At 34.4% G+C, this 25,113-nt stretch overlaps 2 protein-coding genes across 2 annotated transcripts; one reads left to right on the top strand and one right to left on the bottom strand.

Annotated features, from left to right (window-relative positions):
- Positions 1–6,912: 6,912 nt before the first annotated feature.
- On the top strand, positions 6,913–14,098 carry OS9 (ER lectin-like protein). The gene is made up of 8 exons (XM_028255811.2): positions 6,913–7,179; positions 8,244–8,320; positions 9,646–9,849; positions 10,056–10,127; positions 11,698–11,831; positions 11,936–12,002; positions 12,083–12,189; positions 13,707–14,098. Exons 1-8 carry the CDS (start codon positions 7,089–7,091, stop codon positions 13,873–13,875), a joined length of 921 nt encoding a protein of 306 aa, XP_028111612.1. The 5' UTR covers positions 6,913–7,088; the 3' UTR covers positions 13,876–14,098.
- Positions 14,099–15,265: 1,167 nt separating this feature from the next.
- Positions 15,266–23,514, bottom strand: NUB1 (ubiquitin-associated (UBA)/TS-N domain-containing protein). The gene is made up of 11 exons (XM_028255810.2): positions 23,037–23,514; positions 20,677–20,799; positions 20,446–20,542; positions 19,809–19,844; positions 19,073–19,260; positions 18,865–18,967; positions 17,977–18,158; positions 17,822–17,899; positions 16,862–16,964; positions 16,688–16,781; positions 15,266–15,875 (listed from the first exon to the last, which is right to left on the bottom strand). The coding sequence occupies exons 1-11, from the start codon at positions 23,336–23,338 to the stop codon at positions 15,499–15,501; spliced, it is 1,683 nt and encodes a 560-aa protein (XP_028111611.2). The 5' UTR covers positions 23,339–23,514; the 3' UTR covers positions 15,266–15,498.
- Positions 23,515–25,113: the final 1,599 nt, after the last annotated feature.

Below are 25,113 nucleotides of genomic sequence, written 5' to 3'. Positions count from 1 at the left end.
CCAAAGGATTTTGATGTTCTCGCTCTTTTATTTCGTCTTGGTTCATCATTAGTTAAATCCTGTTGGTCGAGACTATTACTAGTCTATTGTGTTTGATTGTCATTAGTCTCTTGACTTTGTATATAATCATAAGTTCTTTTTTGTGAACTTAATTCCTGTCCTTTCTTGTAAGGAAAGACATGTTCAAAAAACACAGCATTCCTTGACTCTATAATAGTGTTCACATTTATATCAGGTATTTCTGATTTATAAGTCAGAAACCGATATGCACTACTGTTCTGAGCATAACCAATGAACACACAGTCTACTGTTTTTGGTCCAATCTTAGTCTTTTTAGGAACAGGAACTTCAACTTTTACCAAACACCCCCACACTTTTAAGTACTTATAAGAAGGCGGTCGACCTTTCCACAATTCATAAGGAGTGCTGTTGGTTTTCTTGTGGGGTATTCTATTAAGAACATAATTAGCAGACAATATTGCTTCCCCCCACAAGTTCTGTGGTAAACCTGAACTTAGTAACATGGCATTCATCATTTCTTTGAGGGTTCTATTCTTCCTTTCAGCAATTCCATTTTGCTGTGGAGAATAAAGGGCTGTAGTTTGGTGAATAATGCCATGTTGTGCACAAAATTCATTTAATGGTACATCATATTCACCACCCCTGTCACTTCTAACCATTTTAATGGTTTTACCAAGTTGATTTTTAACTTCTGTTTTGTAGAGTTTAAACATTTCTAAGGCTTCATCTTTACTTCTAAGTAAATAAACATAACAATATCTTGTGCAATCATCGATAAATGTTATGAAATACTTTTTGCCTCCTCTAGTTTGAATAAATTTTAAATCATATACATCAGTATGAATTAATTCTAGAGGTTCGGTTTTTCTTTCAACCGATTTAAATGGAGCCTTAGTTAGTTTCGCTTCTACACAAATTTCACATTTATGATTAGGGTTAATTTCAAACTTTGGTATATGATCTAAACCAATTAATCTACGCAAAGCATCAAAATTCACATGTCCTAATCTACCATGCCATAAATTTGACTCAAGAATATGAACAAAAGATGTGTTATTCTTATTCATAGCAACTTTCGGTACAACTGTCATTACATTCAACTTAAAGAGACCATCACTCATGTATCTCTTACCAACATACATACCACTCTTTGTTAATACAAATTTATCAGACTCAAAGACAAGCCTAAAACCATTTTTACTTAACAAAGAACCAGAAACTAAATTCTTCCGATGTCAGGTACATGCAGTACGTTGTTGAGGGTCAGATCTTTCCCTGATGTCATCTTCAAGATAACTTTTCCTTGTCCAGCCATAGTAGAAGTAGAAGAATTTCCCATGAAAAGTTATTCACCATTTGTAGCCTCATTGTAGGTAGTGAACATTTTCTTGTCCGCACATATGTGACGAGTTGCTCCAGTGTCAACCCACCACTATTTGGGATTTCCAACCAAGTTAGTCTCAGACACCACAGCAGAAAGGTTGATGTCATTCACTCCGTCAGAGATGTAATCCAATTCTGTTACATTGGCCTGATTGGTGGTCTTCTTACTTGTACTTCCATGATCCTTCTTAGGGCGGCGGCAGTCAGAAGCTCGATGTCCAGTTTTGCCACAGTTATAGCATTTTCCTTTGAACTTCTTGCTACTATCGCCTTGTTTAGGACCATCTCCAGTAAACTTTCTCTTTTTGTTATGTGGTTTATGAACTTGTTCTACCACATTAGCCTTGGACTCAATGGGATTTTTCCCATTCCTCTTTTCAGCCTTTCGGTTATCTTCTTCAATTCTTAATCTTACAATCAATTCATCCATAGTCATCTCTTTGCGTTTATGTTTCAAATAATTTTTGAAATCTTTCCAAGCCGGTGGCAACTTTTCCACTAAAGCAGCGACTTGGAATGACTCGCTAAGAGACATACCTTCTGAATGAATATCATGCAAAATTATTTGAAAACTTTGAACTTGAGAAATTACCGTTTGGGAGTCTACCATTACAAAGTCCAGAAATTTACCGACGACAAATTTCTTCGTGCCGGCATTTTCTGTCTTGTATTTCTTCTCCAAAGAATCCCACAATTCTTTTGCTGTTTTCAGAGGACTGTATACATTATACAGCATATTGTCAAGGCCATTCAGGATGTAGTTTCTGCACAGGAAATTTGAATGTTTCCAAGCATCTATAGCGGCAACAACTTGCCGATCACTTTCACCCTCTTTAAGTGCTGGAGCCTCTTCATGGAGAAACCGGGCCAAATTAAGAGTTGTAAGATAGAACAGCATCTTCTGCTGCCATCTTTTAAACTCGGTACCGTTAAATTTTTTCGATTTTTCTCCATGATTGATTGGTACATGAACATAGTTCTGGATAGGGACTGATGTAGGTGTAACAATAGGAGTACCACTGCCAAATGCAGTTTCAGTTGTAGTAGCCATAATCTCTGATTACAAAAATCAGAAAAAATTAAAACACAAATTAATTTTCTAGTTACTAAAACCAGAAAATAAATTATAACAACAAAATAATTTTATTTTCCTTGTAGAGAACTTAGAAAAATAAAATATCACAATAATTTTCTGTAATACCAATTAATATTCTGCAATTGTTAATGACACCAGTATATTACTACTAGTTGTCAAAGAAAAGAGACAGTATATTACTACTATCTGTCAAATATCATAAATCACTATTTGTTTTTCCAACCAGAATATTACTTTGAAAACACAGAAAATTAAATACAATGAAGATACCAAAAAAGGAATCTGTCTTAAGATTGTTGGACAATCTTCACTGTATTTAATTAAGTTAAATTCTGTTGTGTACAAAACAACAACAACAAGAATATAAAGAAATAAAGAAAAGGAGAGAATTTGTTTGATTACAAAAATCAAACTCGAAATAATAAATAAATAAATAAAACCACAGATTTTATTTTGTTACAAAAACAAAAATAAAATCTGATTAAATAAACAAATAAAAACAGAATAAACTTAAACAACTTACTTGGTTAATTTATTTGAATAACTTTTCTGATCAAGTCCAGTGTTTAACACTGTGTCCTTAAGACAGATTCGTCCTCTCCACGGTGCTATCAGAATTTGGACGTCTATCTCTCAGGATAAAATAATCTTATCAACGAATAAAAGCAGCACTACAATTTAATCGTTCGTCGAACACACAAAGTGTTTACACTCTTTCTTTCAGAAATAAGATGCAGCAAAATGAAGAGATTTAAAGCAGAGAATGGAGTACGAAAATTGGAGTGAAATCCAAACGGGAGGCTAGTCTATTTATAGATGTAAAGGTGGCTCTTGGTTTTGAATTGAACATGTATGAAACCTGTTAGTTTCAAATTTAAACAGATTTGAATCGTTGGGTTAATAAATCAACCAGATAAAAACGGGAAGGGCTCTGTTTGGATGAGCAATAAATCCAAACCAATTTAATTCTGTTTGAAAACGGGAAGGCCCTGTTTGGATGTACAGAAAATCCAAATCAGTTTAATTTGAATTCTGGATGTTATTTTACCAAAAAATAAAATTAAATTCAAATGTTTTTGGCCCAAAAAGATTAGAAACCCATCCCAACCACACACCACACACCACACACCTGCGCCCAAGCCTAGCCCGCCCGACCTAACGGACGGCGGCGTGCGCGTGGTGATTTTTGGGTCCAATGGGTCTAGCCCATTTTGCCCATAACCTCTCCCTCTAAAACACTTGGGTACCCTTTGGGGCACACCCCAAGTATCTCACCCAAGCCTTATAAACCCCTTCAAAACTTCCCACCAAATCAATGTGGGACAAGCCAATTTACAACCTTAAGGAATTTCTACCAAAACTCCATTTCCATAGAGTACACTTTGGCTTCAATTTTCCATTCACTCGGTAATGGTTTTGAGCAACCAAATATACCATGTGAATCACAACGCGGCATAAAACGCGTTACCACTTTGACCCGAGTAAATCGACGCTCGGGGCCCACCTAAAAAATAGACGAAACTTGAGAAAAAATTCTGATTTTACCCAGAATTTTTTCTACCATTTCCAACAGCTTGTTGAACATTTCTTGTCAACAATTTCCGAATAAAGTACTCAGGATGGGAACAATATGGTACATTTTTTTTAAAAAAAAAATGATTTAGGTCTCATTTGAAAACAAGTTAATTTAATAATTTTTTAATTATTTAACTAAAATATGAGTTAAAAAAAATTAATATATTTGGAATGACTTTTTAGCTTTTTAAGAAAGGATGTGAAAAAAGTAGAGAGAAAAGAAAATTTTTGACTTTTTGGTATGAGTTGTTGACTTTTTGGCTTATTTAATAACTTTTTAACTAAAAGAAAGGGTTCCCAAACGAGACCTTAGGCCCCTAAGTGGGGTGACCCCAACGACCCCATTGATTTTTGATTGTCTGAATTTTTTTTTTTGTGCTTTTTTTTTTTTTTTTTTTGTCTTTCTCTTACTGTCCCCCACGTGTATGTGGGGGTGCTGGGGTATGGAGCACTGTTCTTTTTTTTAACGAATGTGTATTATATATATATATATATATATCTTAGAATTAAAAATAAATAAAAATATCATAATTAAATACAATATAGAACATAATTAAAAAACTCTTGAGCTATAATTAAAGAAAAAAATTAACCATAGCTAAAAGGGTGTGTAGGTTAGAATTTCCCCTCAAAATGTTTTGATGTCTTTTTTAAGAAAAACACTATGGGCACACCAACCCTATGCACTTTATAATTAAAAAAATATATATATATAATTTTAATTTTTTGAATTATAATTAAAAAAAAATATCATAACTAAACACAATATGAGATATAACTAAAATATTATTATAACTAAATAAGAAAATTAATCGTAACTAAAAAAAATGACATAATTAAGAGTGTATATGATATACCCTTTTTAAATGGTGTATATTATAATTTCTCCTTTTTAAAACAATATTAATATGAGAATAGATTATTTTAATAATTTTTTTATTAAAATATGAGGTAAAAATAATTACTAATATGTTTGACTTTTTAACTTTTTGTTTTAGTGACTTTTTAATTTTCTTTTATTCTTTCTAGAAAAAAACATACTCCATTCGTTTCAAAATATTAATTCCTTATTCAATTTTTCATTATCCTAAACTATAAATCCTTTTTCAAAAATTAAGTACAAAAATAATATAAATTTTCTATTTTGCCATTCTTTTAAATTTATTAACAATATAAAAAGTATAATTATGACATTGAAATTCTCTAAAAAATATACTATCAAAAGATAATTTTGAAAAATCATTTTTTTTAAAGTGTAATAATTATACTATCAAAAAAAAAGTTAAATTTTTTATTATAAATTATAAATATTGATTATATCAAATTGTAGAACATGTCAAATAAATTATTTACGTTAAAAAGAATTGATTTGACGTGCACATCACATATTTGGCTATTAACAAAAAAGCTAATTACTTTGTACTATTGATATAATTATACTAATTTTTATTTTAAAAAAATTAAAATAATCAAAACTAATATAGACGGTGAGTAAATATTGAAATAATCAAAAATAAATATATATTTTAGTAGAATAGAGATAACAACATTATTTTTTAATTCATACAATAACAAACTATTGCTAAAAAATGACATAATTGTTATATGAATTAAACATCAAAAGAAGCCAATATAATTATGTCAAAAATATAGAACTACCTCTATTTTTATCAAATTTGAAAAATATGAATATAATTTATCCTTAGATTTTTGTATGAATTACTAATTCAATCGACCCTTTGGGAAGTGGGTTGATTTTTTGATTTTTTTTTGCTATTTTAGCCTGGGCTAAAAAGCTTGGTTTGGGAAAGGCTTTTTGACTTTTTGGTTTTTTGTTTTTTTTTTTTTTTGAGAAAAGAGTGTAATGATTATAGGTTGAATATGATGTTTTGTTTGTTGTGACTAAAATAACCTATTGCGTGAGTGATTTTCTGACCACACTGCCAACTCAGTATTCAGTTGGAGAGCACTAGCAGAATAGATGGCACCTGGCTGACCTACAACAGAAAGAGAAGATTCCGGCGGTGGTTCGTCCACTCGGGGGTACTCCGACGATCAAGTCAGTATATCTCTCAAAGATAATTAATAGTGCTAAACTCACTGTTCAGAATATAAATTGCGTACCTTAGACCCATCGGGTACCTTTCTTTTATATTTAACTCAATCCTAGTCCTCATAGAAACCTAGCTTCAATGAATTTCTGCTCAGTGCTTATCCTAAACTCTCAAAGAGATAAAGATAAACTCCCTAAGAGTGTTATCCTTATTTATGCTAAAGTCCTTCCTTATTTTAGGACTCTTTGTGCCTTATCTGCTTATCTCGGATTCCGATATCTTCGCAGATAACCTCGGCCTAGCCGAGATCATCTCGGCATGATGACCAGAACACGTGGCACCTCGGTTGGTACTTCGGTGACACCTCGGCCACGTGTTGAAACTCAGAAAATATATTTTGTCTTTTGTGACTATTTTAGCCACAAACCATTTTGCCAAATGGACCCAAAATAAATAAATAATTCTAATCGCAAGGATCATGACTCAATCCCAATTGAGCCGAGACATGTCAAAATGTCTTAATGAGGACGAGCTATGACCAAGAGACAAAAGTTGGGTTGGGTTTTTCAATTGAAGTGGGCTGAACAGTTTACACATCCAGCCCATGAGAAAAAGCCCAAATCTAATCTACCTCTCCACGTCAACTAAATCAATCACCCACTGCCACGCTGCCACGTGACAAAAGCAAAAGTCAAGGTCACGCCACGCCAAAGTTTTTCTTTTGCTGACGCGGCTCTTTTTTATTGGCCCAGTCTCGTCATAGCCAATCACTCTCCCCACACCATATAGAATTACATGCCTTATTTACGAGGACAAAAGCTGAGTCAAACAGTCGAGTCAAGACTCGGGACTCGTTCGGAAAAGCTTCTCTGCGTCGCAGACCACCAATCACAGATCGTCTTCTTCTCAGAACAATTAGGGTTTTGTTTCGCAGAAGAGAGAGAAAGGGGTTGGGGAAGATGAGATTGGTGTTGTGGTGTGCCCTACTTTTCTCGATCAATCTTTTGAACAGCCAAGTCTTCGCCGATCAGATATTCTCAGCTGATGCAGGTAACAATTTCGAATCCGCCGTTTGTTTCCTTAGAAAATACTAGGAAAAGAGAGAGAAAGTAACAAATTCTAGTCTCTTTAACTAAGTCAATAAAATTTTATTGGACTTCCTGCATTTTCTCAGCTGCCAAACGGAGAATTAATTCGAGTTTATGGATTTATTGGATGTATAGGGTGTATTAGTAATAGTTTTGCTTTCTCAACCTTTGTTTTCAATGGATTATTTTGTAAATCTTCGGCTTTATTTAGATTGAAGGGGTTTATTTATTTATTTATTTATTTATTGGGTGGTGTGGTGGGACAGTGTAGAAGTTTAGGAGGTTGTTGATGAGAATCACATACTTGCAGGGAGAGCCACATTGTGTTTCCTTTGTATGTCGGTACTACAACCAAAAAAAATTTAATTTTTAATTTTATTATGACGACTCCAGGAGGATATCAAGGCTTTGATTCGAGAAGTCCCCGGCAATGACCTGTTTGGTGTAGTGCAGCTTAGGGTGCAATTGATAATATATATATATATATATTATTTGAGAAATTTGTGTAAGAATGTTTGGTGCAGTTTCTGTTCATGGGTTATGAAGCAAAATAACTCAAATAAACTGAAAAAAAAAGATTATTGAACGTTGGCCTAGTGATAAGGTCTTATTGTTTTATGCTATGATCCCAAGAATTCGAAAAATGTACCAAAATTGATGAAGCCACAGCTGAAGAAACAATTGCACTCAGACCCAACTGTAGGCTGATTTGTGGAAAGTGGCCATAGAGTGGGAGATGCCAAAGCCTAATTCTGTTTAAATGTGCTTTTCAGTAATGCAGTCATACTGTGATTTGAAAAGATTTGACCCATTTATATTCATGGTAGGCTGGTAGTCAAATTCTCATGGTTTGGAGGGTCGATCATGGGAGTGTATCAGTTAGACTTATCAATTTATTTATTTTGATGCTGGGAAAGCTAGGTTTTAATAGCAAGTCTAAAATAAGAAAGCTTTTCTTGTTAGCAATTGATTCTGGATGCTAGAATACTGACATTTGTTTTTCTGTTTATTAACTGTTGATATCAGGTGGGACCTTTAGTCGCAGCTCTCGGGAACCAAAATACACCATTGAATTTCACCAACAAGATGCACCTTTTCATCCTGTAAGGAAGAATAATAAAGTTTCACATCATTGATATTTGGTGTTGGGTGATGCCATGTTAGTTTGGACTCTGCCAACACTGAAAAGATGCATTCCATAACATCTTTGGATCCTTGCAAAATAAACTTTTTAAGAGTATTTCGCCTAGTATGGCTGAATTATGTGTTTTCATTTTGGCTTTTGGATACCCACTTAATCCTTTAATGTTGTGTGTGGTTGGAGGATTTGAAAAGGGACTTGGAAAGGGAAAGGAAAATGATGTGTGAAACTAGGTGAAATATAGTTATTTTTATTCACATTTCACGTACCTTTTCCCTTTCCCTTTCCAAATCCCTCCCAAATCCTCCAACCAAACACAGCATAAGTAGTTCATGATCTTCTGAGAATTTCCATTTGCTTTCTTGTCTATTGGAGTTTTCTTAGTTGCCCTTTAGAAACATCACTTTGTGAGGAACGGGTTTTTCATTTATGTGTGCAAATTTGGGCTGTTGGTGATGCTATATTATTATTTTTTTTTTCTTTTATCCCGAATTTTATTACAACTTGTTTTTCTTGGTCTTTTATATAATAATTTTATTTCTGCATTTTAATGAGTTCTCTTGCAAGTACTGCCTCTTCACCATTGCAATTAGGCCAAGTTTGGCAAGTCCATAAAAAGCCAAAAACTCAAAAAGTTACTCAAAAAGTTAAAAAGTTAACACTATTTACCAAAAGTCAATAATTACGGCTGCATAACTCCCAATCCTAATTTTCCCTTACACACTAATTTATACAATTTTTTAATACATATTTTTCCATAAAAAGTCAAAAAGTTAACCCAAACATCCATATTTTTTTCCTCAATTTTTTATTCCAAAAAGACAAAAAGTGCACTTATTTAGGACACCCCAAATAACCCCGTATAGATCTACACAAAAATTAGATCATAAGGTTTGCAACTGGTGCTTCTGATAAATTGTTAGTCCTATTTTTGATGGAAACTTGCACAATCTGAATGGCAGTTGGGTTTTTAAACATTGCGTTTGTTTTCTTTCTAAGGCAGAGTAGTGGTAGCATTGACTTGAAACTGGGGAAAAAAATGGAGATTCTCTGATGGAAGGCATAGGTAGATAACATAGCTCACTAAGAGCTGATGAATAGTTAGAAAATCAATAATAAACACTGACACAGTTAAATATCACTTAAAAAAAGTTTCCTTATGAAATTGAAAGCTTGCACGTTTCAAATTATAGTATTTTTAAAATCTTCTTCCACAGATTCGAAGGAACCTTCTGAAACCATCAAAGTAACCTTTCTAACATTTGGGCCAAATTTTGATTTTTGCAGGATGATGACCAGGAGTCTGTGGTTATGTCCAACAAATTTGGAGAGAAGTTTTTATGTTTCTTACCTAAAGTCAAGAAATTGAAGAGTGGAAAACCAGTTTCTCAACAGAATACAAGCAGCTTGATTGTGGAAACTGAGAAACGGATTAAATTGAAGACACCAGACGAGTTACTTGAAGTGCTAAAGGACCAATGCTTTATCAGAGTTGGGATCTATCACCTAAGACTTCCTTTAACATGTCTCCTATCAAAAATTATTTTCATACTTTCTTATATTACTGAAAAATCAATTAAATATTCGTTTGCCACGTAAAGTTTGATGGACTTAATTGTTTTAATCTATCAACATCAATTTCTAATATTGTTTTGGTTGTAGTTCAAAATATTTATATATCTAATTATTTTATGCAGCAAGAAGGTTGGTGGACATATGAATTTTGTTACATGAACAAATTGAGGCAACTTCATTTGGAGGATGATAAGGTAACCCCCTAATGTTTTGTTTGGTTCATTAGAATGAAGTGGGATGGAATGATTATTCCATTAGAATGTCCATTCTCACATTTGGTTCACTAAAAAATTGATAAAAATTACATTGCAAATGGAATCATCATTCAACATAGGAAGGGAATGGTCATTTCATAAGGAGGCTAAGGAATGATCATTTCATTCCAATCTTCTCTCATTCCAATGAACCAAACAGTACCTAAGTGTCTCTTAAGTTGTTTTCAGTCTTCATTAGGCCATCCTTTTGCAAATGGAATTTGATTTTTCCCATTAATGTTTTACTTTTACCAGTTACATTTTGCTTCTGTACTTGAGTTTATACTTGTAAAAAGGGAAGGCATAAGCATGCCATGAATTGATATCATAATTTGCCTTAAATTCTTGAGGATACCTCAATCTGCAGTGTACTATGATGGATATTTATGAGAGAGTTTCTGAGTTCCTAGTTTTTTGTTGTTAGATGTTGTGCCTTACTTTGCAAGCACTGCAAGGTTTGAGCTCCCTCACGTTAGGTTTGGATCTCAAATTTGTTGAGAGAAAGGAAAAGAAAAGGGAAATCAGATTACTTGGGCCTGTTCAGTTTTCTCTGATTAACAAAAAATTTCATTTTCATTATCCTTTCTTGTCCTTTCCCTCAAGAAATCAAAGAACCAAATAGAGCATGAATGTGTGATTCAAAATTTGAGGCAAGATGCATTCCGAATTGGCCAATCCATGCTCAGTGAGGGTTTTCAAGACCTTCCCCAACAGCAGCTTAACAATGTATTAGGTCACTTGGGTATGACAATGTATTAGCCTATGACCTATGTAGATAAGTTAATGTATAAAGAGAAAAAGAGAATTGTATTATTGATTGATTGATGTATTGTATATTACAAATGGTGAGGGGCTCCTTATATAGGAGATGTAGTGGAGTAGGTGGTAGTAGGTGGTAGTGGTAGGTGTGTAGTAGGTAGTAGTAGGTGGTGGTAGGTGTAGTAGGTGGAGTAGGTGATGGTAGAGTTTTAACAACCTAGAACGTGGAACAGGAATGTGGTACGTCATGTGCTTTAAAATGTTGTATGATAGGAGCAGACTTATTATAATATAAAAATGTACCTTGTAAGGTACTATTAGAGTAATTTTTGCTTAAGAATTAGACATCCAATAAAATGCAACATTTTTTTTTTCTTTCTAAATTAAGTAAATCATGTATTAACAAATCTCTATGAGCATTGTGACTAATTTTTGACGTTTTGTCATGTCAAAAAAATACTCACTTTTGATTTTAGTTCAATATATTTGATTTTTTTAAATCTATAAGGAAACCTTTAGGAAATATATGGAAATTGTTTTTGGGATTGCTTTAGATGGCTAAATTTTTACCATTTTGGAATGAAATGTAACCATGCTTCAGAACATGCGGTCCAAAACGTAATTTGCTAGGGTATTACCATTTTCTGGTAACACTGTTATCAGTCTATTAGGTCACTTGGACTGGACTGTAGCATAACAATGTATTCATTTGTTTGCATCTGTTGAGGTGAGTTGTTTGGTTATGACATAGGCTATAAATCATGCCACGGTGGTTCAAGAGTTTGTCTTGGGTGTTTATGATGCTGAGGCTACAGCAGCTTACAACCAGAACCTGTCTGACATTTCAACGCTGAAAGATCCTCGCTCAAATGATGCATCGCAAAGGTATGCATTCCTCAATATGAGCAGATAAGGTAAAATTTTAGAAAAATACTTCAGAGAAAGGTGGAAAAATGAAATCTCGTTATTTCATTGAATGGTTTGTGCAGATATCATGCTCATCAGTATGGAAATGGAACTCTCTGTGATCTAACAAATCAGCCTCGAGAAACTGAGGTATGGGTATTTTAATAGCATTTAGGTTTCCTTTCATTTTATCTCTTATATGTCTGTATTTTTCTTACGTTGATTTTCAGGTGAGATTTGTCTGCTCAGAACCCAGAGCTATGATTAGTTCTATTACAGAGTTATCCACGTGCAAGTATGCACTCACAGTTCAATGCCCAATGCTTTGCAAACATCCGTAAGTTTCTCTCTCCTTTCTCTGACGTTTAAATTGATTGAATATCATATAAGTGAGAAATAGCTTCAATCTTACTCTTGATATTATTTTTGTGACTACCAAAAACATAAAAAGCTTATTACTCCTCTCTTACTGGCGTAAAATTAGAGCTCACATCTTTAATATGGGGGCTAGCTGTCAATGAATCACTTTAGATTGTTGGCCAACTTACCACTCTGCAAAATGGAAAGATGAAGACAACGCTTTCATATAGAGACGAACCCTCTATAATAGACCTTATTTCAAGCCTATAAACGAAATAGAAAAGAAAAAGAAAAGGAAAGAAAAAGAAGTAGAGGATGATGATTTGAACATGGATTTACAAAATTAACCATTAGGCCACTTAGCCTGTTGCCTAAGGCCCAACAAGAAAATCTTAAAAAAATTCTTATTGCCAACGGTCCCAATTTTTTGAAGGCTCAATAAGATGTCTTATTCTGATATTTAGCCCAAGGTCTAAAAAAATGTTGGGCCGTTGCTGAATGTTAGGATCATGTTGCAAACCCATTTTTGTGGCCAGATCTGATTTACTGTTTATGTTTCTTCTTGTACGATAGGAAGTAGATCTTATAAATGGTTGGTGATAAATCTCACTGCAAAATGATGAATGTTTTTAAGGTTGGAACTAGTTAGAAATTGATTTAATGGTACTCCAAAATGAGGGAGATGTTGGCTTTATTTTTTTCCGTGGGGTTGATGCATTCTGCAACATGCTGCATATGAATGCCTCCATATATATTGCTAAAACATTTCTATAACATCAGCATATTAACAAGAGTGACGATGCTCGTCAAACATTACTGATGCCACTTCTTTTCGCACTTGGCATACCGTGGTCTCTCACAAAATCAAGCAATTATTTTAGGGCCTTGACTATACTATGTCGAATACAACATTATAGTTATAGATTCTTATTATGGACCATGATAAGAGCTTGTTTATCATCTGGATGCCCCAAAACATACATGTGGAATTCATCATGTAAGAATTCTTTTCGCATGTGTATCTTCTGAAGGTGCAAACCTATCAAAAGAAACTAGGGGTGGCGAAATCACTAAATGCTGTGCCTGGGAAAAAAAATAATATTGGTAATGAAAAATGCTTGATGGCCCGAATTTGTGTGGCCCGAATGGCTCGAATGTGTCAAAACGACGTCGTTTTACACCAAAAACGACGCCATTTTGAGACATTCGAGCCTTGAAAATTTGGGCCACCTAGCATTGTTGATTAGTAATAGTATATGTTTTGGATGACATTTGTTAGTTTTGTAAAATGTTTTGAACAACTCACGCGCCAGTGGTTACCTCTCAAAAAAAAAAAATATATATATATATATATATTTTCACACACTGAAAAAAAAAAAAATGAATACCATGAGCTGTCCTGTTGGTTTGAGCCCACTTCATTTGGTTTCATAACTCTACAAGTGGCTGCAATTTTTTCATTTTCTGCTCTGATGTCTAGTTTTGAATTTGCAGATTGTTTCAAGAAGAGAGACCAGTGTCGCATACCATTGACTGTAACGTGCTCCCAAAATATCACAAAAAACCAAAATCAGAGGAAGACAGTTTCCAAGATGAGAAAATTACTATGGTTACAGACGTCGGACACTCATCTGCTTTTGATTTAGAAGAGCATGCAACATAAATCTGACGCCATATCTGGCTAGTTTTAGTTAAAATCAGTTATGTAATAATTATATTTTTTTTCTACATCTAGAACTCATGATTCTTTATAACTTCCTTTTTACATGTTATGGACCAAAATTTGTATCTAGTAAAGGAGATCCCAAAATTTGTGATATTTCATGTAAGGGAGAAATTATTTTACTGCAGTCACATATTTAAGGGATGCTCATGACCTTCAACAATATCTATTCTGTGGTATACCTAAATGATATTATAGTTGTCCAAAGGATGACTCATACAATTAAACTGTCAGGCCACGTTTGATTAACAATTAAGGGGAGAGGGATAAGGCTATTTTATTTTGTCATAGGCCACATTTGATTCACAAATAAGGGGAGAGGGATAAGACTATTTTATTTTATTCCTGATAAAATTATTTTGCAAATGTGGACTTTGATGCATGGGTAAGGTTATTCTATTGTGACTTGAACATTATGGGTTTGAAACATGTAAATAGACACATTACATGTGGAGGTAAAACCTCCGCGTAACTATTGTTTCTAGATTTTGCTGTCGCTGAGTCTTGTGTATTGAGTTGCTTTTCTATTGTGACTTGAGTATTGTGGGTTTAAAACATGTAAATAGTCATATTGCATTTGATCTTGTGGATTACGCTATCTTGGTTTGAATTTTTTTGATTTGGGATTACTTACATCATGGGTCTTTTTATGTTACGTATGCAAAATACATTGTCCAGGATAATTTATCTTGGATAAAGATTTTCATTACAAAATGATTAAATGTCATTTTTAAGATGACTTATACTATTCCAAATTAAACATGAAAAATGTCATTTATTTTTTTAAAAATTATATTTGGATTATGAATTTTTGTCAGCATTTTGAGTGTCCTCTATGGAGATCAATCCAATAGAAATTGGACACAAAAAGGGGTTCTTCCCATGGAATTAAATTAGGCTCATTTTTTCTTCATAAGCTATATTTAAATCTTGAATTTATAAAGAAAAAAAAGAAGAAAAAGTAAACGAAGTAGAAGTTTTTTTTTTTATACATACCCTTGTAAATCCAAGATTCAAACACAATTTTAAGGGAGAAGCTCTAAGAACACAAAAACAATCACATGTGAGGCAACTTATGTGATTGCATGTGATTGTTTATGTGTTAGCACAGAAAAAAATAAAATAAAAAACTACACCCACTTTAATCCCCATTTTATGGGGGGTCCTAGAAGTAGTTTTAAATTTGATACAGACCTAACCTTCAGCATAAATTGCATGAAGTGACTGCTCAGATTCAAACCAACAAACCTCAAGGTTGATAGCTCAGCTCACTTAGCTAGCACAAAAGTTGCATTGAAAACTCGACTATAACAACTAGGAGGCTCTAAGATACCAAATGACCAAATCATCTTATTCACCATTCTCTGCTTATCCATAAAAAAGTCATTTAACCATCTCTATACACTGTACAGGTGATTTTGCAATGCAGTTTCATTCATATTAATGTACCCAAACTAAAACACCAATTATAATCCGAAATCAAGTCATTCCCATCCCCTTAACTGTCTGATACGAAATCCATATATGCGATAAACTTCATGTACATTCAAAGCTACTTTCACCTCAATGTGAAGAAGATGAAACTTTTTCACCATTCTCAGAAGAAGCGAGGAGAGCCAAGTACTCAGATATAGCTTCACCTTCTTTTGCAACTTCAATGTCATAGTCCGAGAAAGCATCCGCATTATGTAGGTCCTCTGTAAGTTCAACTTCCATCTCCACATCCCGATCATCGATCTTGTGACTTGGACCTTCAATATCTCCATTGACACTGGATGAACCTTCAACGCCACCCTCGGTGCTCAAAATATCAGCGCCAAGCGTTGAAGCAGAAGAATTTGCATCCCCATCTACTGCAATGGCAGGGTTTGAGTCGGATTGTCCGAGTAGATGACTTAATGCTCGATCTTTTGTGCCAAATGCCCGGACCGCTTCAACCACTACAAACCAAAAAATAATAATAAATAAATAAGCAATAAAGTGAACCCCATCTCCCCCCCCCCCCCCAGGGGGTCGTTTGGCAGAGCTTTTAAGTTCTATTTATTCCTACCGATATGGTGGGAACTTGTAACATTAGCAGTACCATATTTATTTACTATTTATTAATTTACTATTTTTTCTGCCATTTACTTAGTTACTTGTTTCTTTGTATCGATATAATGACTGCAATGAGTTCAATACTTGAGAAACTTTTGTCAAACCAAACCAAACCAAGCCTTAAATCCCATTAAATGGGGCACAAATTAATAGAAGTATAGGTTAATACTGGAAAATAAGCATTTGGGTAACTAGAAAAACACGACGACGCAATGGTGCCAGAATATTTTCCACAGCACGTGGTCCCTCTTGCTCGGTGTGAAAACCATATTTTTTTAAATAAAAATAAAAATAAAGTTACCCTGCCTGATGCAGTATTTTCCTTGACAAAAATTATATGTTGAGGTTTCGTTCGTTTTGTTTTTTGTTTTTGTTTTGTTTTGTGTGTGTGCATGTGGTACAAGCTGAGCTCATGACATAACTGTGAGATACACAAGTTTTGGCCACTAGGCTAACCCTAGTGGTTAACAGTTAGTGATGGTAGCTTGGTGTTTTCGGCTCTTAAGAGTGACAAGTCACCATCTCTTCAATAGCAAGGTAGAAATTAACAAAATGAAGGTCAATTTAGTGTCAACAAACCAGGGGTCAATGAAATTTAACACCCCCCACCACCAAAAAAAAAACCCCCTAGGACAATTTAGTGAGTACTACACACCTGTTGCTCTTGGGAAACCCATGGATATAAGCTCTTCAATGGCAGCATCAGCTGCTCGACGCAGTCTTTTCCTTTTCTTTGATTCAATATCGAGCTGCAAATCAAAAAAAGAAACAAGTGATTAGATTCTGAGATTACTGAACCAAAGAAAATATTCAAGTTATGATAACTTACCTGTATGGCAGAATTAGATTCTGGATTTGTCAAATCATCCAAAGCCTTCTGAGTGTCATTCTCATTTCTTCGAAGGGCTTCTGCAGCGAGATCTTTTGCAAACCTGCAAAATTCAATACCTGTCAGCTTGATTAGTGATTACAAGGATGCCCACAGTGACATGTTCGGTAGCCGGTTTGGGCAGTTGGGATTGGATTGCTAATCCGTGGGCCCCACAAAAATTAAGCTTGGTTGTGAAATATGGCATGGGACTATGAATCCACTACAAGGGTGGGGTTAGCATTCCCATGGGGTATTGCTAATCATATCCCATAGGATTAGACGGTAGAAGACTAACAAAGCTGACTATTATTTTTTCAATGCACAAAGCTGACTTTTATGTAATGAGAGCATTCAAATAATTTCATAGATTTAATCTCAACCAACTAAAGCAAAACAAACACGAGCATGTAACTATTTCCCATAGTAAACAAACAAATGCAATTAATCTCACATTTCCAACCTAATACCACCATATTAGTAATCCCATCACTCAATCCCACCGAACTCATAATCATAGTGAACCTAATCCAGATATCAAACACAGCCAAAACGTTATCGATCAATGTATCAGAAATGTAGGACTGTGCCCCATGAAAAGTGGGACCAAAGTTGAACTGCATTAAGGCATTGGAAGGCAGGTGACAAGATTGGTTCACATTTTATTTAAAATTTCAGGGGGGAAAAAAATTCCAAGAGTCAGAGCAATATGTAATTACATTAATTTCACCCTTCTGTCTTCTATATTTTAATATTTATTTTCACTTTTGAAGACCTAAGAATAAATGGCGACATCTAGTGAGAAAATAATACTGATGACAAAAGTTAACAACAAGAATTGACTTCTAAAAAAGGAAGGAAAAAGAAAAAAATAATAATCAGTGATTGGGAAAATAAATACATTATTCTGGTTCCACTTACCCAATTGACACCAATTCATTCAATCTCTGAAGATCCACAGGTTTCTTGAGGGGTGTCATTCCATAACACTTTTGCTCCCTGCAATCTTTGACACATAAAAAAGCATACCAAAGAGGATAGAAGTTGATTCAATATTAGATTAGAATGAAACTCACATGATATCATTCCTTCGCCGAATGTCCTCCTCCTGTTTTTGTGCCTTTTTTGCCTTCTCCTCGACAAGGAAATCAACAGCACTCTGAACATCCTGATTGCTCATGCGCAAAGCCCTTTTTGCATGATGTTCTTTATAGCCCATGCTCATAAGTAGTGATAGGGCTTCATCAGGCACCTGAAGCTGAATTTAGAAACAGAAAAGTTTAGTTAAGATTGAAATAAATAAAAAGAATTACTCAGGACGATTAGCTGCTAAAACATAAAAATCATGGGGTGATTTGTGAAGCAGGGAAAAAGGTCAGAGAGGTTGCAGATGCAAGGAAAATAAACAAACAAATAATGAAAGCATTGGAAATAGCTGACAGTGTTTGGACCAAAACTGATTTGAATGGCACAGTATGGAAGCAAGATTCAGGTACAGGTATACAGGTGCATATCTAGACGTCGGGACCCAGTAAACCTCAAATTTAAGGGTATGCGGACTCGGCCAAAAAAGATAATTTTTTATATTTTTAATCTATTATATGAAATAAAATAATGTTATATGTAACATAGTGTCAAAAAAATATTTCACTCATTTTATAGCAATTATACAACAACATATACATATACCAATAGCGTTAAACACAAATATATAAGAAGTGTCCAATGGAAAGTATTAGACACATCTCACACTCTTGTCCAAGTGTTAGGTGGACGACACGGGTATTTGATTCATTTTGACATGTCTATATAACATAGATTTTAATAGAAGAACGTGTGGTGAGAAGAAGACTAATGACCTCAAAATGAAAGGATGCATGCTGAATGTTTGGATCTGATTAATTTTATTCTTGCAGTTCTTACAATTAGCATATCATGTGACGAAAACATAAAGAAAGTCAAACCTGGAAGTATTTAGTTTGTGCAGAGGTCAAGGCCTGTCTGGATTTTTCAAACTGACCACTGTGGTATGCCACTACTCCTTCCAACAGTTCCATCCGCAGGTGCCTATAGACAAATCAATAAAATGACATAACATTGAATAACTAGAACAATATTTTTATTAACTTCCAAATGGTAAGACACATAAATGGAGGCATCAAAGAATTATACAATGCGATCTCTGGATGGCGAGCTCCTTGAAGGAGCCTGAGACGACTAGATTCCTTCCCATGAGCACGTTCAATTCCTTCCTTTGCTTTTGAAAGGCGCATTCCTGCCACTGAGAGCCAACTGATGTCTCGGAGCATGAAGTAGCACCACACCATATCTATTTGTAGTATTGGGACATTATCAATGAGCTGGAAAGCCAAAAGGGAAGCGAGGAAATCATTAAGAGTTACATTAACAGAATCATGTCAAATTGCACAATGTCATTATGCTAAGGGTTGCTTCTTATCTTTTTAGCGTACTCTTGATGCAAAGAAAACTTGGCCATCCTCAAGGTTGCACTGAATGGTAAGCTTCTTTTGTTAAAATGAAATTTGCGAAGTCTAAGAGTTGGCTAATTTGACAACCAACCCATTTCATGGAGGAGGAGGAGGAAGAAGAAGAAGAAGAAAAAGAAGAAGAAGAAGAAGAAGAAGAAGCCAAAAGATGCCTAAGTTACATTTAGTTGCTTCTTTTGACAAGCCAACAAAACATCAACAACCAATTTCAAGATAGTAACTCTGCCAAGAATGTTCATAGGAGGTTAGCACTACAAAATGCATGTCCCAAGGAAACACCAAAAAGAAGATTTCATCAATTTCAACAAATGACAAGATAGACTATGCATCATGACATGGCTCTATGTAATTATTTCTTAGAAAACTAAAAAACAAAAACTTCTAAAATACAAATCCCTCACCTCAATGACCTTGGAGTCGCAAAGAGAAAACGCCTCCTACAAGAAAAGAATAAGCTAGGTTAATTTCTTCTTGCAATTACACACGCGCACACACAAAAAAAAAAAAATGTGTATATATTTTTTTTTGTATAATAAAAAATTGGTTTGGGTGCATTATCATCCCCTAAACAATTAAAAAAAAAAAAATTGCACAGCGGGCGCACACTCAGCGGGCGCACACTCAAACACAGATATTAATGCATTTTAAAAATGTTTTGAAGTGAACAAAAAGGACCTGTATCATTTTTTTTTGTTTGTAAAAAGAACCTAAAACAATGCATACAAACTTATGTATTAATACATATACATTTCCAGGAAGATGAAGAACAAAGGGTGCTCAATCAAGGAAGAGCTACATCAAAAAAATTGATGACCATCAACATCTTATTGCAGGAAAATTTATGAAGAAAAACAGCTCAGGCTAACACCCTACGTTATCCCTCCTCTAGGCCATCATTTGGAGTAGTTCTTGAATTTGGTATGCAAAACCCAAGCGAAAAATGGAAGGCCATAAATTAAATTGAGTATTTATCCACGCACAATTATATCACGCAAACCTACTCTTTTTGTTCTGGCATGTAGTCCACCAGATACTAACCTCTCCCATGGAAAGCACTTCCAATGCATCTTTGTACCTTTCCGTTCTAATCAACTGTTTAGCATTTGCATGAAGCATTAAACCCATCATCACAGCCCTGTCAAATTACCATCAAAATTTGTTTCTATTAGAAAGAACTGTGGTTTAAAGACTTTAGAAAGAGAACTGATCACATACCTACAAAAGTATTTTAGCAATAAAACATATAAAAGATCCATTTATACACCATACCGCTGATCAGTCTCAGATCCCAATTGTACTGTTTCTCCACTCTGATTTTCCAGTTCTATGTTGTAGTCTTCAATTGGTAATGAACCATCTGCATGTCTCTTGGCCAGTGAATTCACAGCAGCCCTGTAGTTTCATGTTGTTATGAGCAAAGCTTGAGAGGAAATAAAACGCAGTGAATCTGTTTAAACAAGCTGAACAAAATGGAATTATGATCTTATTGCTATTGATACCTCCTTTCCGCTCCACCTCAAAAAATACTATAACAATCTGATAGTCAAAGTCACGACACAACAGCCATCTGTAAGTGCTAAGTTAATACACTAACCCATTTGCAAAAAACATTTCAGACACCATTGGTTCATGAGAGGTGTGCAATCAAAGATGATTGTAGGGTTTATCCAGTCTAGGAGATGATGAGAGAGAGGACAGAGAATTTTTGTGATAGGCGCAGGCCTAAGGATGTAATTCCAGTTCAAAGGTCTTCAAAGGTTGGGTGATCAACCCACAAGAATGAAGTGCGTTTGAAATCCAAGGGTGATACCTGGCTAGCAAAGGTCAATCTCCAATATCCTCACCCATGACAGACAGGGACAGAGACTTGGTAATAAGATATAGCTTGTGTTGTGTGCTGGGACTCTCCCCCAAGCGCAGTCCCCCCACACGTGTTGCATAGCTGTTCATAGGCAAGTCACATGGATGTGACCAATTGACATTTGACGCATTCTTGAAAATTTTAAATATGTCGGCAATCAATTATTAATAGTTTCTTCCTTGTGATATGTATGATGGTTAGCATCACTAATCAGAAAGTTATATACACAATCAAATATTTCTCCTTCACCGCTTCAGTGGTGTAGAACTCTTGTGGTTATAGGAATAGTATATGCATTTTAAAATGCAACTAGGTTAGGTAAGAATAAGATGAGCTTTCGGAATGTTTTGGTTGTCATTAGGATCTTATAAAGCCTATATGAACCTCACTAAAAAATCTGGGTTAGACACAAAATAAAACTGATAAGCCATGCAACCTTGTACACACTGAATACAAAGCAAACTAACAACAACAAAAAGGACTCCTAAAAATCAATAGGTATATATGACTCCCAAAAAACACTACAAAAAATGAAAAATTCTCTCTTAACCAAAAGAACAATGAAACAACACCATGCCTTTCAATAAATAGATTGAGCTCTCTTTCCCTTCAAACAATCTACAATTTCTGTCTCTCCAAAAGCACTAGATAACACATAAAAGAGCAATGTCCCAAGCCTTTCTATTACTAGTTCTCAGACAACCTCTAAGACAAAAGATCCTACACTGACCTCAATATCACCCATATCATTCAAAAAACTGAGAACAACGAACTCCAAACCTAAGAAGCAGAAAGTGATTCACTGACTTTCCTTCACACTTACACATACACCACCACCATCCTATCGACAACCTATCCCGTCTTCTCAAATTATCAAACAATAATGATGACCTCCCTAATAGTTGTCTATGCCAATTTCCTACTCCTCACAAAATAAGTATACCCCTAGTGTGCAATTTTCTTAGCTATTCATAGTGTAAAAAATGGCTATAAGGTTGCATGATACTCATCTCCTAATAAAGGCTCAATCCAACACATTGGTTGACCAAATAAAAAGCCTACTTTTCTCTCCCTATCAGACTTAGTGGTAATGCCTGCAATTGAAAAGTAAATACATATGTATAATAGTTCGATATGAAGACAAAAATAAGTAAAACACCAATGCAATAGCATAATTTCGATTCCATGACAATTCAATTGTGTTCCTGTTTAAGTTCTTAATTCTAGCATCTAACTCAAACACAAACCACATGGATACCATGAACCAACCATAAGTCTCACTACTCATAGAATTCAACACCCAAATTATAGGTCCAAGCACCACACCATCAATCTTATTAAGGGTCATCTAACTGGGGAGTTAGTACTGATTCATGAAGAAGGTTTTGACCTGCACATCAATCTTTATAATTTCCCAGGAAATCATTCCACTTTCTATTGGTAACTATCAATTGAAATTTCAAAATTGCAAAATCAATATTGATCATTTGTTCGTACTATAACTTAATTTAAGATATGCACACCCGGATAGTATATATTTATGCATACACATATAACCCCAGATAATCAATATACAAGAATACCAACTTTTGTTTAATTCAACCCAATACATAATTCATCAAATACCCATTGCAATTAACAAAAAAAGAAAAAAAAAATGAAAAAGAAAAAAGGGAACTTCAACAGACACATACATATATATATATATATATGGGGGGAGAGAGAGAGAGAGAGGGGGGGGGGGTTCTAGAGAGAGAAAGGGACTGACTTGAGTCTAGAGAGTCGAGTAGAGCGTTCTTCCTCGGCCATCAATTCGTCCTTCAAGGCCTTGCCTTGATCAGCAGAGACACGACTAGCCAAAACCTTGGAATTGTTCTTGAAGCCCAATTGAGCAAGTTTCTGAGTCCCATCGCCGTCTTTCAAAACCTTGCCAGCGCATATAAGGTTGATCGATTCGGATCCACAGTTGGATCGCTTTGCAACCTCTTCTCTCAACATGGGTACAGTCCATTCCTCCAATTCCACCTCCAAAACCCCAGACCATGCCCCCGCTATCTTCAGTTTCGCCATTGTTAAAAGTTATCTGTACACTGATATATATCCACACACAGATAGAGAAGAATTGGGGAAGACTAGGTGAGAGAAGTCTCTAGGGGTTTTCTTGGGGAGTAAGAGTTGGTTTATTTCTTGTTGAATAAGGTTGGTTTATTTTAATAGGTTGTTCTATGTATCCATTAGTATATTTATGGTTATAATATTATCATTAATATGGTTATAATATTATTATTTTAAAATAATAATTTTATTTATTATATAAATTATAAAGATTTAAAATTATGCCATATATATTAATTAATATATATATCACTTATTAATATATTAATTAATATATCAAATAATACTTATAATATTCTTTTTATTTTAATAAATAAGGGATCGAAAAGTACAAAGTCATGTGCATGAATATAATTTAACTTACTTACATTAAAAAAAATAATAAAAAATTGTTTTATAATTCTAACTTTAATTTACTATAATATAATATAATTCTGGATGGTAAATTTATTTCTACACGAGATTAATGAGATGATATGTCTTAATTTGCACCTACAAAACAAATCAAAGTCAGATATTACTCCTGACCTAAATATGTCGGAAGGATTGTCCAACGATCAAATTAACACTCTTGTTAGTTATGATTGTAATAGAAAAATATAGGAGGGGTATGTTTGGGTAGGTGTTTTGGGTTATCTCTCTACGTCCTATTGTTTGCTTGATTTTTTTTAATAGTTAATTGGTATGCCATTGTTGTCCGTCGATCTTCTTTTGATCGGACGGTTAGTCTTTTGTCAGGAATCATTTTAGTAGTGATCAGCTTGCATTTGTTATTGATCGTCAGATCTCCACTTATTGAACGGTTGCCCTTTATCAAAAGTGGTGGCCAACTTGCATATGGGCACGATCGTTGGATCTTAATTAATCAGATGGATACCTCTCTTGTCAGAGATTATTTCAGTGGTAGGCAACTTGAATTTGCCCTTGCCTGTTGAATTTGCTCCCAATTAGAGAGTCATCTTTATCTTAGTAGTCAGTCCTGATTTTGTTTGATATGCTCAATGGATCTGATTGACCATTTATTTATTTTGGGCTTACTTGGCTTATCTGGACTTATATTTCTATTGGGTTGGGTTTGGATTTTCAACCTCCACGACCATTTATTACAATTTTATATATATATATATATATATATATATTTTAATATCTTCTTTATTATAGAAATAGGGTGTGATCAATGATGGATCCAATATTCTGATTAGACGCGAATATATCTACTAATAATTTAATATATATATATGAACTATAATAATGATTTCTAGTGACACAAAGGTAAAAAATACCCTGAATATATATATATAAGTAAGTTTACTTTGATCCACATTGAGTTAGAAAATATAGTAACTGTAAGATAATCTATGTAAGATAATCTATCTAATAAAGTACATGATTTGTGCTCGGCCATCTTTCATTTTATTAAAAGTATCTATAATAGAATCCAATTAAAATCTTAAACAATGTATTTTTTAATAAATATGATCAAGTAACTTGTTAAATCTTCCTCCACCATTTTCTCTCCTTGCAGTCTAGTGCTTGTAGTTGAGACTAGGCATAAGAAACTAAATTCTCTTTATTATTTCTTGTCCAAAATTTTTGACTTTATATTTCAACACCCATGTATAGACAACCCATTTTTGATTGCCCTTACGACTTGGACGTCACTGCTTGCACACCCAATGATAAATGTGTATATGCTTTTCAAGTGCTCGAAATCCTCAGTAGAATGCCAC

The sequence above is a fragment of the Camellia sinensis genome, chromosome 5, assembly GCF_055761805.1.
Source record: "Camellia sinensis isolate YWXY chromosome 5, ASM5576180v1, whole genome shotgun sequence".
Taxonomy (NCBI): Eukaryota; Viridiplantae; Streptophyta; class Magnoliopsida; order Ericales; family Theaceae; genus Camellia; species Camellia sinensis.
Note: the sequence above shows the minus strand (reverse complement) of the source record. Positions and strands in the feature narration are given on the sequence as shown.